Source organism: Petaurus breviceps, unplaced genomic scaffold (assembly GCF_028583685.1).
Source record: "Petaurus breviceps papuanus isolate PSGF00001 unplaced genomic scaffold, PetGlider_PUasm1.0 90847, whole genome shotgun sequence".
Lineage (NCBI taxonomy): Eukaryota > Metazoa > Chordata > Mammalia > Diprotodontia > Petauridae > Petaurus > Petaurus breviceps.
Genome location: NW_027187360.1, coordinates 2,597,136 through 2,616,531, shown reverse-complemented (window position 1 = coordinate 2,616,531; position 19,396 = coordinate 2,597,136). Strand labels below are relative to the sequence as shown.

General features: G+C 43.3%; 2 protein-coding genes across 2 annotated transcripts in view; one reads left to right on the top strand and one right to left on the bottom strand.

The window, feature by feature from the left end:
• CSE1L (chromosome segregation 1 like) overlaps positions 1–19,396 on the bottom strand; it is a 415,445-nt gene that overhangs the window by 313,097 nt on the left and 82,952 nt on the right. The gene's annotated exons all lie outside the window — the stretch shown is intronic.
• Positions 14,550–19,396, top strand: part of PREX1 (phosphatidylinositol-3,4,5-trisphosphate dependent Rac exchange factor 1) — a 245,713-nt gene continuing 240,866 nt past the window's right edge. Inside the window, exon 1 of the mRNA XM_069072366.1 lies at positions 14,550–14,947. Within this exon, the coding sequence (XP_068928467.1) occupies positions 14,702–14,947 (246 nt within the window). The 5' untranslated portion in view covers positions 14,550–14,701. The remainder of the gene's footprint in view (positions 14,948–19,396) is intronic.

The following is a 19,396-nucleotide window of genomic DNA, read 5'->3' as shown; positions in this document are numbered from 1 at the left end:
CAGAATGCCTTGAGTATAGTAGATGTTTAATACATGCTTCTTGTTGGATGGATTAATTCATACAGCTGCCAGAATAGTCTTTCTTTGATATATTTGCTTATGCCTCTCCTCCTTTCCTAGAAAGGGGCCTTCAAACTCCTCTGCCAATTAATTTGGCATTCTATCCTTCCACTCTTGTCTCATATGACTTTAGTTTTTTAATTTAATGTTTTATTTCTTCCCCAATTACATGTAAAAACAATCTTTAAAATTAAAATTTCTGAATTCCAAATTCTCTCCCTCCCTCCCTCCCTTCCTCATTGAGAATGCAAGCAATTTGATATAGGTTATCTATCTGTAGTCATTCAAAACATATTACTATATTAGTCATGTTGTGAAAGAAAACACAGACCAAAACAAACAAACAACCCAAACCAAGAAATATAAAAAAAGCAAAAAAAAAGTATGCTTCAAATCTGTAATCAGACTCCATCAGTTCTTTTTTTTTCTGGAAATGGATAGCATTTTTTATTATAAGTCTTTTTAGAATTGTCTGGATCATTACATTGCTGATAGTAGCTAACTGACTTTGGTTTTTAAAGCCCATTCTTCAAAGCCTGGTTTCTATCTGCCTTTCCAATTGCCTTACATTTTGCTCACCTCTACGAACCATAGAATCCAGGAACACTGACATTGTAGATATTCCTTAAACATAAGGCTCCATCTCCTGACTCTGGGCCTTTTTGCTGGCTATCCCCCATGCCTGGAATGCTCTCCCTCCTCCTCCTCTTGTACCTTCTCCTCCTCCAGCCTTCCTGGATCTCTTCAGGACTCAGTTCACATCTGACTTTCTTCAAGAATCGCTCCCCCATGCCCCAGCTGCCAATGTTTCCCTTTTAAGGTCACCTCCCATTTATACTATCTTGTATGTACATAACTGTTTGCATGTTGTCTCCCACATTAGATTGTAAGCTCCTTGAAGTGAGGGAGTGTTTTTTTGTCTTTCTTTGAATTCCCAGCCCTTAGCCCAGTATCTGGCACATACTAGGTAATAAATAAATTCTTGTTAATAAAAATGATGATCATTGGGATTGCTTCCCTCTATGCTCTAGACAATCCAGAAGACTCCTTTAAAACACAAACTGCCTTAACATACCACTGTTCGTTTCCTTTGGCTGTTCCCCATACCTGGAATGTCCTCCCTCCTGCCTTCACCTGTTGAATTCTTACCTTTTAAAGCCCAGATCATATACCACATCTTCTTTGAGGCCTTCCCTTATCCTCTCTTTCCTTTTAGCCCTCCTACATGACTTTGTTTTGTAACTCTTCAATATATTTATTATGTACTAATACCTTTTTTTAATGTTGGTGTCTTATACCCTAATGGATTGTAAGGCCCATAAGGGCAGAGACAGAATCATAGCTAAACTTTGTCCTTCCTTCCATATACACATACTCAGAAGATTTTTTTTTAAAGCAACTGGGGTTAAGTAACTTGCTCAAGGTTACACAGCCAGTCATTTTGTGTGGGTGCCAAGTATCTGAGGCCGGAACCAATCCCGGGTCTCCCGACGCCAGGGCTGGTGCTCTTACTTACTGCACCACCTGGATGCCCCAAGAAGATTCTTAATAAACTTTTTTTAAGTAAATGAATGAATAAATGAGTGTCTGCTTTGTACAAAGCCCCTATTGAATGGGTCTTCCTTCCTTCCTTCTTTCCTTTCTTCCTTCCTTTCCCTTTAGCAACATCACAAGATATCTCAGGATTTACAGGATAGATTTCTTTCTTAACTACTATGCCTCAAACCCAAATATCACTCTGCCTTTTATTGATTGGCCAACAACAGGTCCAGGCCAAACCACACTTGGTCATTGTTTGGGTCCTGATTGACTCCTAGTGAATGCAAATAGGAATTCTTTCTGTTTTGGTCAGAAATCCTGAGAGTCTTCCCCTGTCAGTTTGAGGTTTTTTTTTTTTTTTTGAGGGGAGGGGGGCCCGCTAGGTTAAAGAGGCCATTCTTTGCCTTATTTATTTATCTATTTATTTATCTGTCTATCTATCTATCTATCTATCTATCTATCTATCTATCTATCTATCTATCTATCTATCTATCTATCTATCTATCATCTATTTATTTTACCTAGGCTTAATCACTGAATGGGCTTTGCCTCAGTCAAATTGATGCCTGCTTAAGTTTTTTAGTTTTAAAAGGCCAAGGTCTTCCACTGCATCTGGGGCCATCTCCAATAGTACTGATGTGTATCTGGCCACTGGACCCAGATGGTTCAGGAGGAGAAAGTGAGGCTGGTGACTCTGCATAGCTCTCCCTCACTTAAATCTAATTCACTTGCATGTCCAGCATCACCTCCCTTAGACAAACAACAACAACTGAATGGAAGAGGATTAACAAAGCAATACAAAAGCCAAGTCTGAGATCAAAAGAGAATGTCCTTACATGATAACACTTATAAGGGAAAACAGTACCATAAGTGAAGCTTCTTCATCTCCTGAAAGAACTCAGATTCAAGTGGGACCAAAGAGAGCGAAGAATGGCTGGGAGGAGGTAAGTTTTTTGTACAACCTTGAAAATTTGGAGAATGACAGCTCAGGAGGGGTCAGAGTGGCATGTAGAAAAAGAACATCCTTTGATCCAGCAATACCACTCCTAGGGTTCTATCCCAAAGAGATCATAGAAGTGGGAGGAAGACCCATAGGCACAAAAATGTTTATAACAGCTCTTTTTGTGGTGGCAAAGAATTGGAAATTAAGGGGGTGCCCATCAATTGTGGAATGGCTGAACAAGTTGTGGTATATGCATGTTATGGAATACTATTGTGCTATAAGAAACAAGGAGCAGACGGTCTTCATATTTACTTGGAGAGGCTTATACAAACTGATGCTGAGTGAGAAGAGTAGAACCAGGAGAAATTTGTACACAATTACAGACACAATGTATGTGTGATGACCAGCTTTGACAGACTGGACTCTTCTCAGCAATGCAGTGATATAAGTCAATCCCAAAACACTCATGATGGAGAGAAATATGTACATCCAGAGAAAGAACTAGAAAGAACTGAGTTTATATCCAGGTAGAAGCAAAATACCTGATCTTTTTCCTTCTCTTGTTTGGTTTTATGTCCTCTTTACCATTTTTCATTCCATCTGATACAATGTCTTTATAACCTGACTACTGTATAATGTGAAAGTATTTACAGATCCTATACTTGGCTGTATGCCGTTGTGGGGGGCAGGGAAGGGAGGGGGACAAAATGTGAAACTCAAGGAATTGTGGAATTGAATCCTGTAAACTAAAAGGAAACAAACAAATTAATTAAAAAATTAAAAAAAAGAAAACAGAAATTGACTTGAGGACCAGGAGACCTAGAGTCCTCTCTCTCTCATTAATTTGAGCTGTGAATATGTGGAATCCCAGCAGAACATAAACTCTTCGAAGACGGGGACCTTCTCACTTTTGTATTTGCCTCCTTAAGGCCAAACTGAGTGTTTGGCACATAGAAGGCTTTTAATAAAGGCTTACAGGTTGGTGATCTGATTGATCATGACCTTGAGAAAGTAATTTCAATTTAGTTTCCTTCTATGTAAAATGAATGGATTGGAGCAGCTAATGTATAAGTTTTCTCTACTTTATGGCAGAAAGTACATATGTGTGTGAAATATGTTTGTTTATATCACTCTGCAGTTTATCACATCCAATTGGATACATAGTTTAAAAAAATGATAGTGAAAGTGGAGAAAGGATGCTAAGAAATGGGTCTTGGGATTAGAAATTTGACAGATTTTTGTTGTTGTTGCTTCAGGCATTAAACCCCTGCCAACTACATCCAGGCCTTGCCGTGCTGCATCCTAGAGATATAAACACAATGATGTATTAAAAAAATTTCTCAAACAAGAACTGTGTGACTCATATAAATTTCTACTGAAATGAATAAAAATATCAGGGTGAAAGACAGATTAGTCATTGGAACACAGTTTGCTTTTGTGACTTAGTGCCCCTATGATTGCCTTCAGTCCCTATTAGTTTTTGAAATTTGGAAGCTGAAGCTTCCCAGGGTTGCCTACAAATCAATTACTAGTAAAAGACTCATAGTTTTGACTGTGGTTTCCAAGGTGAACAGAAAGCTTCTGGTGGTTGGGAAAACCCTACTGGAGTTAGGCTTAGTCAGTTATATTTCTCCCTAACGCCAGGTAATAGTACCAATAAGTTATAACTGGTCTTTCACATTCCTTATATCATTTGATCTTCACCAAAACCTATTTTACAGATGAGAAAACTAAGGCTCAGTGTAGTCACATGATTTATAGCTTAGTGACAGGGTTAGGGTTAGACTGAAAATCTCCTGAACTGCCCTCCTCCTTTCCCCTTTCACTGCATTTATCATATATACTCCACCAGTAAATTTCCATGAACATGGGAGTTATTTTTTTTAATAAGAGATCTATTTTTTAATTCTATTGGAAAAACAAGGAAAGAAAGGAGGCAAGGCTTAGAATAGTGCCTGTTAAGTAGTAAGTGCATAATCAAGGCTTGATTTTATTGGTGAGATGATATCAGGCCTTTGAAGATACTGGAATAGTTCTCTACTTGGAATATTCAGACAGTCAGCAGGCATTTATTAAACTCTAACTTAATTTCCTCAGCTTTGATAGGATAGAATCTCAGTGGGAGTCATTACCTTCCTTTTTTCTTTTATTTTGTTGGTTAAGAGAAAATGAGGGAGGGGGCGGCCAGGTAGCACAGCGAGTAAGAGCACCGGCTCCAGTGTTGAGAAGACCTGGGAATCGAATCCCAGGCTCAGACACTTAGCACTCACCCAGAAACACGTGGCCGTGTAACCTTGAGCAAGTTACTTAACCCCAATTGCTTAGGGGTGGCCAGGTGGCTCAGCGAGTAAGAGCACCGGCTCCAGTGTGGGGATGACCTGGATCAAATCTGGGCTCAGATACTCAGCACCACACCCAGAAATAACTGGCCATGTAACCTTGAGCAAGTTACTTAACCCCGATTGCTTAAAAAAAAAAAATGAGGAGGGAAGGAGCCTTGGGAAGGGAATTCAGGAATCTGATAAGCCACTTGAACCCTAGAAAATCCAGGGACAGTATTTGGTGTGTGCAAATCTGTCTTAGAGGGACAGGAAGCTGAGTGAATGTGTTATTTGAAGAGGCTGCCTCTATTTCTGCTTCTGCTTTCTAAAGATGGGAGCTGTCAGAGTAACATCTGGGAGGAAAGGAGTACCACCAATTCTTTAATACTGAAAGGCAGGTCATTTTCCTTCTCTAGACCTGTTTCTTTTGCTTTAAAATGAAAAGGTTGCCATGTATCTGGGGTTCTTAACCAGAGGTCTGTGAATTAAGATACATACAAGAGATAACTTTAATTCAATGTAATTGGTTTCCTTTGTAATCCTATATATTTTATGCATTTAAAAAATATTATTCTGAGAAGGGGTCCACAGTCTCCTTAGACTGCCAAAGAGGCCTAAAACAGTTGGTTAGTCAGTCAACAAACATTTATTAAGCACCTACTATATCCCAGGACTGGGAATACAAAGAAAGACAAACAGCCCTCAATCTAATAAGGGAGATGACTTGCAAAGAACTATGTACAAATGAGTTATAGACAGGGTAAATAGGAACAATCAACAGAGGGAAGGTACTAAGAATTAAGAGAGATTGGGAAAGGCTTCTTGCTGCCCTCCAAACTCCTACCTCCAGCTGTCTTTCAGATACCTCAAACTGGGTGACCAGTAGACATCGAAAACTCATATCCAAAATGGAAATCATTATCTCTCCCCTTATACTCTCCTCTCCCCATCCAACTGTCCTTATTATGGGGGAGGGCACATCCTCCCAGTCCTTCAGGTTTGAAATCTAGGAATCACCCCGGATTCCTCACTAGCTCCCTCCTCCTCCCCCATCCCATTTCAAGCTGTTGCCAAGGCTGGTGGATTCCACCTCTGCAACATCTCTCAAAACACTGGTACCAGTGTCTCATGCCTGGACTATTGCTATAGCCTGCTGGTGAGTCCTCCTGCTTCAAGTTTCTACCTTGGATCTCTAATCCATTCTCCATTTAAGCCACTAAAATTCAGGTCTGACCTTGCTACCTGTTCCTCTGCCCCTCCCTATCACTCCTCCCCCAATAAACTCCAGTGTCTTTCTATTGCCTCCAGGAGCAAATACAAAGTACTCTGCCATTCAAAGCTTTTCATATTCTAATCCCCTCCTACCTTTCTAGTCATCTAGAGCCTTATTCCCTGACTCTTCCAAGCAATGACACTGGCCTCCTAGCTATTCCACAAACTACACACTCCACCTCTCATTTCCAGAAATGCTTTTTCTCTTGAAATCTACCTATGGACCTCCCTGCTTCCTTTGAGTTCCAACTAAAATCCCATCTTCTATTGGAAGCCTTTCCCACCCCTCAACTTAATTCTAATGCCCTCCCTCAGTTAAGTATTTCTTATTTATCCTGCAGGTACCTTGCTTTGTATATATTTGTTTGTATGTTGTTTTCCTCATTAGATTGCAAGCTCCTTGAGGACAGGGATTGTTTTTTGCCTCTTTTTGTATTCTCAGTGTTTAGCATAGTGCCTGGAAAATAGTAGGCACTTAATAAATATTGATTGATTAACTGATGGCTGGACAATGGATTGTAGTGAATTTCAGAGAGACTTGTGGCTGGCAAACCAACCAGCTTGCTATTGGAACAGTACAGGCTTGAGGTGGTGAGGGCCCATTATCAGAGGAGAGAAGGGGAAAGAAAATGGGTTAACACAAGACAAAAAAACCAGTTATGAACTATCACCCCAGATTCCTCTAAAACTCCTCCAAGTTCTGATAGTTTATATTTTGTGTTTCACTTTCTCTTTCAACTAATAGCATTCTATGTTCTGAGATCCCTCTCAGTTCTGACATTCTGTGAATTTATGCTAGAGAAGAGAGGTAGTAGCCTGGTATGACCAGAAAGATCTGAGAACAAGTCTCTGAGTGACCCTGGGCTAGTCACTTAACCTTTAAGTGCTCTAGGCAACTTTCTGACACATTAAGAGATTTGCACTTGTAGAGAAGATGCTGCTTTAGACCTGGCAGTTATGTAAAGAAATCAGAGTATTGGTCCCTATCCCTATGCTAGCAAAAGTGGTTTGTATATTTTATTTTAAAGTACTATATAAATTCAAGTTAGCCATTCTCTCTCCTAGGAGCATTTGCATTTTAAAAGAGGAACTGAAGTGAGGAAGGAAGGCTTAACATGTACTGGGAAGGGCATCAGAGTCGCAGAATTTACTGCACCAGGGAGGAGGAAACTGAAGGGCCTTCCCAACCCAGAATGACCAGAATGTCATAGGTGCAGGCCTGTTCTGCCTACTTGCAAATCTTTCTCTCCCCTCCCCCCTTTTCCTCCTAACACTGAAAAAGAAATCTGGGTTCAAGTCCTAGCTCTGACACTTATTAACTTAAATATCTTGGGTCAATCCTTTCCCCTACTTCATAGTTCTCATCAGTAGAATAAGGGGGTTAGGTATTGATAATTTCAAGTTCCTTCTAGCTCTGACATTCTACATCCTTTGTTGTACCTTCTCAAAGGCTACATGGAATCCAGGCTGGACTGAGAATGGGTTCTCTCTCTCTCTCCCCCTCTCTTTCCACCCCCCCTCCCCCGCCCCCTTTCTCTCTCTCTCTTCCTTCTTTCTTTCTAACTTTTTTTTTTAAGCAATCATGGTTAAGTAACTTGCTCAAGGTTATACGGCCAGTTATTTCTGGGTGTGAGTGCTAAGTATCTGAGCCCAGATTCAATCCCCAGGTCATCCCAACACTGGAGCCGGTGCTCTTACTCGCTTTCTTTCTAACTTTTGATGTGAACTGGCAATCTTATTTGGCTAGGCCCAAGTTGGAAATTCACAATCTGATCTGTGTTTGACCTAATCAGACTTTGAATAGGAGCCCTATACCTGAGAGGGAAACTTTTCCAGCAAAACTGTTTTCAGAAAAAGGCTTTGGGACTGGAGATTTGGCAGACAAGGAATCTTAACTAAAGCAAGAACTTAATGAGGGGAATAATTTTGCTCTGAGCGAAACTCACACCAGAGTTCTTCTGTACTGTGCTTGTTTTGGGGTGTGTCTTCATTTTCTTTTTTTTTTAAATCCTGAGAGTATAATCAGCATTTCCTTCCCCACCCCCATCAGAATGTTAATTTTTTTTTTTGAGCTAGAAATGGGGATCTACTTTGGGGACCTTGTTTGTTAACTTACCTGCACACAAGGGAATGATTGGTGGGGCTCAGAAATACTGGAACTCTATTCCTTCTCCTTCCATTGTTGAGTTCCTTCATGTTCTTTTTTGTTTGTTTCTTTGAACTTTTTTTTAGGAATTTAAAAGGCTTTTCAGGGGTGGGATGATGCTGAGAGCCTCCTGTCTTTGGATTATATAGGTATGTAGGTCTAGAGTAAGAAGGGCCCTCGGGGTCATGTAGTCCAACCCCATCATTTTACAAATGAGGAAAATAAAGGGAAGTTAAGTGACTTGTCCAAGGTCATCTAAGTAAGCAGCAGAGGAAGGATGGGAATCCAGGTCCTCTAACTCAAAGCCAGTGCTTTCCTCCCTCCCCACCCCACCATACTCTGTTGTTGTTGTTGAGGGTGTGCTAAGGTTGATCTGTGAAGGGAGGAATAACCTACTTGAGGTCTTTAACCAATTACCTCTCTTACGCTCCTCATCACCCACTGCCCCTCACAATTCAGAAACTTGAGCAATAGTAGTCAAATGAGAACTTCCCGTTCTTTGCAGAACATGTGGCAGGCTACGGAAACTCTAAAATTGTCCCTGTAGTTTAAGACAGCTGAGAATTTCCCTGTCTTTTTGTGTGTGTGAAATGATGGTTTCTTTTCCTCTGTTCTTTTTGGCTGAAGGTTTCCTGGCAGAAAATGCCTCAGATCTCTTACTGAAGCAAACGATCTGAGATCTCCCTCCCCACTGAAACTGGGTGAAAAGGAGACTGGGGCTGGGGGAGGCTAAGGTCGCAGAAGAGAAAACAATCTCTTCCAGTCTCTGACTTTGCTTAGTCATGTTTGGGTTAGTTTGTAGCTAACTGCTGGCAATAACTCCTGGGTAGCAGCCAAATCCGATGTTTAGGGAGTCCCCATTGATTACTCCAGTGACTAGAGCACAGAGCCTTGAGTCTGGAGAGCTGGGTCTTATCAATGACCATATCACAAAATAGTTGTGTGATCTTAAGCCAATCACAACCTTTCTTATTATTGTTATTGGGACTCCTGGAGGTGAGGTAACAGAGGGGAGTAATGCTAATTTACAGTAGCAATACAGACTAAGAGAATATTCCCCATTCAACACACAAAAATTAGATCCCATCTGTAGGGTTCTCCCCCTTCCGCAATACAACAGTTTAGGTGAATGTCATGATTCCAAGACAGAGCAGAGCCCAGATGAATGCTACCTGTATATATTTGTAGGTGTGCTTTTTGAGGCAGTTGTGTGAAACAGGGAATCAGGAAGAATCTAACCTGATTTTTCTGGGTAGCAGGTCAAAGAATGTTAAGTTATAGATTCACAGAACTGGAAGGGACCTTAGAATGTAAAACATAGAATGTTTGATCTAGGAAGACCCTGGAACCCAGAATGTCAGATCTATGAGGGAGTTTTTGTAGACAGGGAAACTGAGATGCCTCTTTGTGCCTCAGTTTCCTCATCTGCAAAATGAAGGGATTGAACTTCATGATCTTTAAGGACTTTTCCAGCTCTAGATCTATGAGCCCAAGGTTACAAAGCAAGCTAGTGGGAGCTCTGAGATGAACATGCCTGTCTCTGAATTTCCAGTTTAATGCTCTAGGATTCCAAATTCCTTCAAAGTGGTTGGACAAATTTATAGCTTGACTAATAGTAGATTAATGCTATCACCAATGCTGTTTCTATCAGACCTAGCTTTATTACTTATTTCTGTGAACAGAGGCTGGCTTTTGGGAGGAGAAGGGCCTTCATGGTCAAAAAGGAGAGACAGGATGGGGCGGCTAGGTGGCACAGTGAATAGAGCACTGGCCCTGGAGTCAGAAGGACCTGGGTTTGGATCCAGCTTCAGACACTTAACACAAAAACTAGCCTTGGGTAAGTCACTTAACCCCAATTGCCCTCCAAAAAGAAAAAAAAAGTAGAGACAGAAAAGGATCTGAGTAAGTTTGACTCTTACAGATAAGGCCTTTCTCCCAGTCCTTTCTTATTCTTAGGGTTCTATAGGTGAAAGCAGACTAGTATCCTATTCAGGTTCCATATTCATATTTGGTGAGTACCTATAGAGAACAAAGGAATAAAGACCAGACCTGAATACTTTTCTAAAGGACTTTACGTTCTAATAGAGGAGATAAATCAAACATGTAATAAGCAGAGAGAGAGAGAGAAAAAAATAAAACCAAAGTCAGACTGTGAGATGGGGATTGAAGTGGCAGTGGAAAAAGAGGGCTCTTCCTCTCCTTTGTCCTTTAGCTCCTTCCACTAATTTGTTGTTGTTGTTGTTGTTGTTTTAAGGTGTGTTCAGTTTACAGAGAAGATAATCAAGTTTCAGGGAAGTTTTATTGTTGTCCAGTGTGTCTGATTCTTCGTGACCCCATTTGGGGTTTTCTTGGTAGAGATACTGGAGTGGTTTGCCATTTCCTTCTCCAGATCATTTTACAGATGAGGAAACTGAGGCAAACAAGGTGAAGTGACTTGCCCAGGGTCATCCAGATAGTACATGTCTGAGGCTGGATGTGAACTCAGGAAGATGAGTCTTCCTGATGCCAAGCCCAGTTGTTCTATCTACTGTGTCACCTAGCTGTTCCACAGTGTATGTTTTGTTTTGATAAAGTAACTTTCCACTCCATGCAGAATTATTAGGAACTGACTTTAGCCAGGACCCTTGGAAATATGATAGAAGTCCATTATGCTTCAGTTCTCATACACTGACTTTCTTTTCCTCTTACTCAAGTAATGCCTGCCTTAGAATTATGGAGTGGTTAAAGGTGTCTGATAACAGCAGGGAGTGGGGGGAAGTGGGGAGAGACAGAGAAAGAGAGAAAGAGGGAGAGAGAGAGAGAGAGAGTGAGAGAGAGAGAGGGAGAGGGAGAGGGAGAGAGAGAGGGAGAGAGGGGGAGAGAGGGAGAAAGAGAGAGGGTGAAGGAGGGAGAGGGAGAGAGAGGGGGAGAGAGGGAGAGAGGGAGGGAGAGGGGGAGAGAGAGAGAGGGAGAGAGAGAGGACAGGGTGGTATTTTGGAAAGAGCAATGAATGGACTTGGAGTCAAAGTCCCACTTGGACTACGTACTATCTGTACTGTTACCTAACCTTTCTGGGTTGGTTTCTTCATATGTAAAATGAAGGAACTGAACTGACTCTATGGCCTCTATGGGCTCATCTAACTCCGTCCTCCATTTTATGAATGGAGAAACTGAGCCCCAGAGTGGGGAAATAATTTGCCTAAGGTCACAAAATAGGTTAGAGCCAGGCTGGGCTGGGACTAGGATCCAGACTTGACTCCCAGTCCTAGCCTTTTTGAACTAGTCTCTGCCCTACCTCCAACCGCCTTTCTATGTTTTAGGCAAAAATTTAAAATGTACTTGCTTATTAGGGGAATAGAGACCTGATGCTGAAGCCCTATATTTAGCTTGAGAGGAGTCTAGGATGAGAGACTCGGAAGGCCTAAGGATCAGGAAAACTTGGATTCAGGTCCTGCCTCTGATGCTTGCTCTATAATAACCCTGAATGAATCATTTAACTTCTCTGCCCCAGGAAACTTTCAGACTAAATTGTTAATCTGCACCTATGAATGGGGTCTCCACACTGGGAGCACTGTATATTTCATTGTTTGGGACAAAAACAATCAAAACAACCTAAACTGTATCTTGGCTTAAGAAAAGGATGAATTGCTTTTATCACTGCAGGACCAGGAGAGGCATTTTTCTTTATCCCAGAAGCCCCAACAGTTTCTACTGATAAAGCTGAAAGAATGGTATCACCTTATCCTTCTTTACTCCTCTAATAGCCTACGACAAATGCCAATCATTCTTTTCTTGATATTCGCTTCTGTCTAGGTTTTCATGACAATGCTCTCTCCTGGTTTTCCTCCCACCTGCCTGACCAATCCTTCTCAGTCTTCTTTGTTGAATCTTCATTGAAATCGCATCTGCTAACCTTGAGGGTCCCCCAAAACTCTGTTTTGGGCCCTTTTCTTCCTCTATTCTATCTCACCTGGGGACCTCATTAGCTACTATGGTTTCCATGATCATTTCTATGTAGCTAATTTTTAGATCTACTCGCCCAACTCTAATTTCTTTTCTGACCTCCCGTCTTCCATCTCTAGCTGTCTATTAGATATCTCAGTGGATTGCCATTGAAATCTTGAACTCAACACCTTACAAAATGAACTCATTATCTTTCCCTCCAAACCTCCCATGTTCCAAACTTTCCCATTACTGTCAAAAGCACTCCTGTCCTACCAGTCATCCAGACTGGGAACCTAATTGTGTTCTTCAACCCTTCACTCTCAATTCTCATATCCAAACAGGTGTCAAGTTCTGTCCTTTCTACCTTCCCAACATCTCTTCAGTATGCCTGTGTTCTCTTCCCTGACGCTGCCCTGGTGTAGGTTCTCATGCCTGGACTGTTTCAGTACCCTGATGATTGATATCCCTGCCTCAAGTCTTTTCCCACTCCAGGCCATTCTTCACTCAGTTGTCAAACTGATCTTCCTAAAGTTTAAGTCTGACCCTGCATGTCAGCCCTCTATTCAGTCAGCTCTAGTGATTACTCCAGTGATTACCTCTGTGATCAAATATAAAACCTGTTTCGTTTTTATAGCCCTTGATAACATAGCCCCTTTTTGACTTTCTAGTATTCTTACTCCCTCCACATGACTACAACACCCTGACACTTGCCTCTTTGTTGCTTCTTGCACAGGACTCTCTGTCTCCATCTCTGCCAGCTTCACTGACTGTTGTCTATTTGGGGAATTCTCTCCCTTCTCATCCATCTCCAGACTTCTCAGGCTTCCTTTAGGTCTTAGATAAAATCTCACCTTTTACAAGAAACACCCAGCCCTCTTTAATCTTGGGGTCTTCCTTCTGTTGGTTATCTCCAATTTATCCTGTATATATCTTGTTGGTCTGATAGCTGTTCGCATGTGAATGTCCATGAAACAGAGCTCCTGGGGAGCAGGGACTTTTCCCCCCTTTGTATTCCTAAGCACAGTATTTGGCACATAGTAGGTGCTTAAAAAAATGCTAGCTATCTGACTTTTCTGTGGGGAGAAAAGATGAAAAAATCTGCAGAGGATAAGAGGCTGGAGAAAATGGTATTTATTTACAAAGTCCCAGGGCTGGAGGAAAATAGGATTTAGAGCTCAGGTGGAACTCTGAGGCCATCTAGCTAAATCCCTTTCTTTTCTTCTTCTTTGTGGTTTTTTTTTTTTTTTTTTTGCTTTTTTGGGAGGGCAATTGGGGTTAAGTGACTTGCCCAAGGTTACACGGGGCTAGCTTTTGTGTGTGTGTGTGTTAAGTGTCTGAAGCCGAATTTGAACTCAGGTCCTTCTGACTACAGGGTCAGTACTCTATTCACTACACCACCTAGCCATCCCATCCCTTTATTTTCAATAGAAGCAAACGGAGGCCCAGAGAAACCACGACTTGCCCAAGGTCACTGGGGTAGCATAGTCAGAAGGCAAAGCCCCACAGCCTCTGATTCCAGAGCCAACCTCGCTGTCATAACCCCACGGTGGTTTACGATATGATGGAGTGGGATTTGGCGAGTCCCAAGAACTAAATCGCCTCGGGCACAAGCCTTTCAGTCTAAGCCCCATGGGCAGGTTTGCATTGGCAGCAATCTCTGAAGAGCGAGTTCGTGTGTATGTGTGTGTGTGTGTGTGTCCGTGGAGCTGGGGCTGGAGAACTGCATCCCAGGCTGAGTAGCGGGGGGCCGAGGAGGCACTGATGGGAGCATTTGCATCACTAGACTGGAGTGCGGTGCTGGGACTGGGGGAGGGTGGGGTGTCTTCGGCTGCCCCAGTGGGCGCGGGTGCAGTTAACTGGAGTTAGCTGTCTCCAGCAAGCCCTTCTCACGTGGGCGTCCACAGCTGAGACTTGGGCTTCACGCAGAATTCCAACTTCGTATTTTTTATCTTTCCTGATACCTTCGGCGTTGGGGGTGGTGGCTCGGACCCGCCAGCCAAGGTTGCCGTTTTGGCCTGGGGCTTCCAAGATTTTACACCTTTAAATAATCACCGGCTACCGGGAACCAAAGGAAAGTCGTAGATTGGTAAACGCCGGGTGATTCGGTGATCAAGAGAATGAAGACTAACACTCCGAGCGTGTGTGTAAGAGACAGAAAGAGTGCGAGATATTGATTCTACGGCTGGAAGTCGTTGTGGAGCTTGCCAGACGCTCCCTTGGCCGCGGTGGGGGCCGAGCTGTCTGAGAGCCCCGAGGGCCAGCCCCTCTCCCCTGCTGCTGCCGCCTCCTCTTCCTCCTCCTCCTCCTCCTCCTGCTCCTCCTCCGCCGGCTCGGACCGCCCGCCCCCTAGTCTTGCTCGCGCCCCAGCGGCCGCCTCACCATGCAGTGGAGTAGCCGCTAGCGGGGCCAGCCGGCGCGCCCCGTCCGAGATGGGGCAGCAGAGCTCCTGACTTCTCCTTCGACCCCCCACCAGGGCCACCAGCCTCCCGATCGAGCATGGAGCCGCCCGCGGGCGGGAGCAGCGGCAGCTGTGGGAGCAGCTCTTGCCCCTCGGAACCACCGGTCTCCGGCCCCACGGCCACCCCCGGCCCTGGCCCCACTGTGGCTAGCGCTGGCCCAGCCGCCGCCGCCGCCGCCGCAGCTCGGGACTCTGAGCGCCAGTTGAGGCTCCGGCTCTGTGTCCTCAACGAGATTCTGGGCACAGAGCGGGACTACGTGGGCACCTTGCGCTTCTTGCAATCGGTCAGTCCCAGGGCTGCTTAGGGCGAGCGAGGGGTGGGGGAGGGACGTGTGTGTGTGACACACACACGCGCACATGTATGGGGACAGACAGGACAAACACAACGGTCCGGCCGAGCACCTTTGCTGGTAGGGGTTGGAAGTCACGGAACTGGACAGGGTACTGGGCAGTGGCAGAGGCGCGAGGCATAGCTGAATCTGGTCTGTGGACCTAGGTTGGGTGGTGGTGGTGTAGAGGGTCATTGCACTGGAGATTGGGCTGGGCCCGGCACGGGTTGAGAAAACACCGAGAGGTGCACAGGGCCTGGGAGGTCATTGCAGAAAAGTGGGGAGCCTGAACCGGGAGGATTAGGGGGAGGAGGGATCTAAAGCACAGGGTCCCCCGGGACCACATGGACTCACACAGTATAGAGCTGGTGGCTATAGGGCAACCCAAGCTTGGGGCACAGACCTAATCGAAAGAGAGGAGAGCATCGCTTCCTTTAGGAACCTGGGGTTCGGGGGTTGCTAATTCCCAGTAGGAATCATCCCAATATTTCCCCCTAGCCTTTGCTGTCGTAGTGTCTGGCTGTTGACTTTCATTAGTCGCAAAAGCCCGGGAGCACCTTAAAGGACATGCGAGGAGCAAGCCTTTCCTCACGTTTTCTGATCCTCCTGGTTTGTATTTGTGGTTTCCTTAGGGTCATGGTAGAAATCCCTGGGGGAAAGGAGAGAAGAGGGAGGAACAGACTTTCTTAGCTGACCTTAGATCCTGTGGTTCGTGTCTACAGCGAAAAAGACAGAGGTCTTTGCTGAGTATTTTCCAGGATTCCCTGCCTTTTTGTCTTTTCTCTCCTCTCCTCCATTCAAATATTTTAAAAATTAGTTACATCCAAGAATCCAAGCCTCTTCTATCAATCTTCACCATAACTTCTTGCTTGGAATGATTCAGTTTAACACTTTCATCTTACAGATGGAGAAACTGAGGGGCGTGTGTGTGGGGTGGGGTAGGTGAGGAAAGTAACTTGTCCAAGACCACAGACCTAGTTAGTTTCTTGGAACTAGAAACTTGGGTCGTCTGGCTCTGAATCTCATTCATTTTCATGGCAACTTTAGAAAGAGAACCTTCTATTGTGAGTCCTGTCCCTGGATGTCTTATGATTTATCAGTTCTTAGCTGCCCAGCAGAACATTCTGAGTCCAGAGTTTGTTTAAGAGATCACAAGAGGGTACTTGTTTAGTACCCTGAGGAAGTAAGGTGTTTATGCACGAGAGACAGACGAGCTGACAGTAAATGGCTAGATGCAGGATTTTGGAGTTTAATCTCCAGCCTTTTCTGTTTGCACTGTTCCCCAGCAGGGACCTTTGCTACTTTACTTCCACCCTTACCTCCCAGGAAGCCTTAGTCTATTTTAATGATGGGCTTAGAGGGGGTAGGGGGTGGGTCTTGCTCATAATACCCACCCACCTCTTAGCTGAGTCCAGAGCTAGGTTACTGCAGCTGCAAGTTGGAAGGATAATTTTCCTGGGGAAAAGCAAAAGGCACTCTCGAGCCCTGGAGGCTTAGGTCTGAGCCATTCTTGAAGCAGACCCTTGCTGCTTGGGGATGGGGGAAGGAGAAGCAGTAGCTTTTCAAACCTTGGTATTGGCCATCTGGCAGGCAAACAACCTCCCATCCTTGGACCTGTTTTTATTTTCAATTCTTGACCAATCAATGCTAGGAGCCACCAACTTCTTCTGAGAGGCATAGGCTCAATTAAAGGCCAGGAGGGCATGGGAGTTGGCATCTCTTTCTCTACTGAAACAACAACAAAAACTCTTCTCAATTTAAAGTTGGCTGTTTCTGAATAAAAAATTCAGCCAAGTTTCTCGTTAATGGTGAATTTTAAATCCCAGGGTAGTTTTTGGAATTATAGGACTATAGAGCAGGAAGGGACCTACCTTAAGAGATCATTTAGGCAGTCCTTTCATTTTATAGGTCAGAAAAGACTCAGAACAGGGATTTGGCTAGGGTCAAAGAGTGAGCAATGTTGAGACTCCACCCCTAGCTTTTTGACTTCTGGTCCAAGACTCAATATATTTTAATATGTTGTATCTCTTGTGAAGAAAGAATAGGGAGAATTTTGAAAGCCAGTCTTGGATAATAGGGTTTAAAGTTGGAAGAGATCATCTAGTCTTAGCCTTCTTACCTGGGGGGGGGGAGGCATTGGGGGAGGGACTGTGTGGTGTTTAGAATTATGAAAACCTGAATTCAAATCCATTCCCAGACACTTCGTAGCTCTGTGACCTTGGGCAAGTCACTTTACCTCAATCAGCCCATTTGTTCATCTGTAAAATGGGGCTAACAGCACCTACCTCTGTAGCAGCAAGCACCCCAAGCGTCCTCAGGGTTTGCAGCTACCACAGGTTCTTGGATCTGCTTTGTTAAAGGAAAGCAACTCAAAATGGGTTAACAAGCTTACTTTAATCAGTCAGACATATATCGTTTACCTTGTTCAGGAGAAAAGGTCAGCACCCTGAACCTCAAAGTATACAGGCATAATTATCAAGACAGAAACATCAAGTAGACAAATTTCCAAACTGTCCAACCATTACATCCATACCCAGTCAACATCTGGGTTTCCACATTCTGGGTTTTTCAAAGCCGGGGGACTCTCAACAACGGCTTCCCAGAATTCAGATCAAATCACAGAACACTTCTCAAAGTGAGTCCCAAAACAAAGCTACACATCAGGGCTTATATAGCCTTCTCCTGGCTCAGAGAATGTAACAACCTTATTGACTCACTGGCCAATCAAGAAGTATCTACTGAAAAACAAGCCTCCCCCACCCCAGGCTTCAGGTGCACATTAGCCTAGGGGCAGGGAAGATCTTTGAAATTTACATTCTTATTACAACCTCACAGGGTCATTTGTGAGGATCAGTGAGATAACTAGTAAAGCACTTTGCATATCCTAAAGCTAACTATATAAGATCTGGCTATTTATTGATTTATAGATGGGGAAACTGAAGCTCACAGTGGCTAAGTGATTTACACAAGACTAGTAAGTTAGTGGCAGACCCCTTCTACAACACAGGTTTCTATCTCACTGTCCAGTTTTCCTTCTCTACCATTCAGCCTTTCCTTCTCTACCATCCTCATTCTCCTATTCCATATATCTCTCCAGGGGTCAGCCTGGAAGGAATCAGGAATACAAACCAGTTTCTAAATTTAGTCAGTCAGCAAGCATTTATAAAGAACTTTTACTATATGTATACCAGGGATGCAGATACAAAGTGAGAAAGTCCTTGCTTTCAGAGAACTTAGTTCCATACTATTAATTCTCATGGTAGTAATAATAGCAACAAGATACTTGGCTTTTAGCTTTAAAGTGGAGGAACATGTTATACATTATCTCATTTGAGCCTGATATTAAACATTTATTGAGCCCCTACTATGTGCCAGACATTGTGCTAAGTGCTTGGGAATCACCCTGTGAGGTGTAGGGTACTCTCCAAGAAATAAACAAACAAAAACCCCGGATGGATCTCTGGTCTCATTGCTGTGGGTATTTCCTCCTACAGTTTATATCTCTGTCTGTTCTTCCTGTCTACTTCTATCCAGAAGTTTACTACAGGGGATCTATCCAAGGATCTGGGGTGGGATGAGAGGAAGTTTTCTTCCCTTTTGATGAGATACTGGTATCATGATTGGAGTACATGGACTCTTGGTCCTCACACCATGTGACCTCCCCTCTTCTTTTTCTGATATATTTCTTTGGTGAAATATCTTTTAACCTTCTCTTGTTTGTGATGTGTTACAGTTGGCTTAGCCCAACCTTGCCCCTCTCTCCATTGACTTTTGGGCAAAAATTCTCAACTTTAATTCTTTAGACATTTTAGTATTAGCATGTCATGTAGAACCCCTCCCCAAGAGTATTGGTATTAAAAAGATTGACCTTCATTTCAGAGAAGCTTGGGATCGATCATTAATATAACTTTGTAATTTGGGTTTTACAGGTGATATAACCATTTTATAGAAGAATAAACCGAGACCCATGACATGGTGTGATTACACAGCTAGTAAGAGTCAAGATTTGAATTCAGATCTTTCCTAATTCTTAAGTATTCTACGACATGCTTGTTTTTTTAAACTTGTTCAAGCAAAGTATAATTAGGGAAGTGAATCTTTCCCTATTTCATCCTTTCATATTACAGAATGCTTTACTAAGGCAAATGTAAATTGATTTCTTGTGTAGGGAATCAGACACTTTTTTATTTACAAGGATGGGTATCATCCTGTCCATGTAAATATTTCCTCCACAGATTTGATGAAAGAGAGGAAAATAAATGATGTTTTTTTCCATACTTTCCTTTCTTTCAGCCCTTTAAATTCTGATACTCAATCCTGAATTCTCTCATTCTGCCTTCTCTGAGCTCAGAACTTGTGTGATAGTAATGGCAATTAAAGATTCCCCTGTATTGGCTTGGTTTT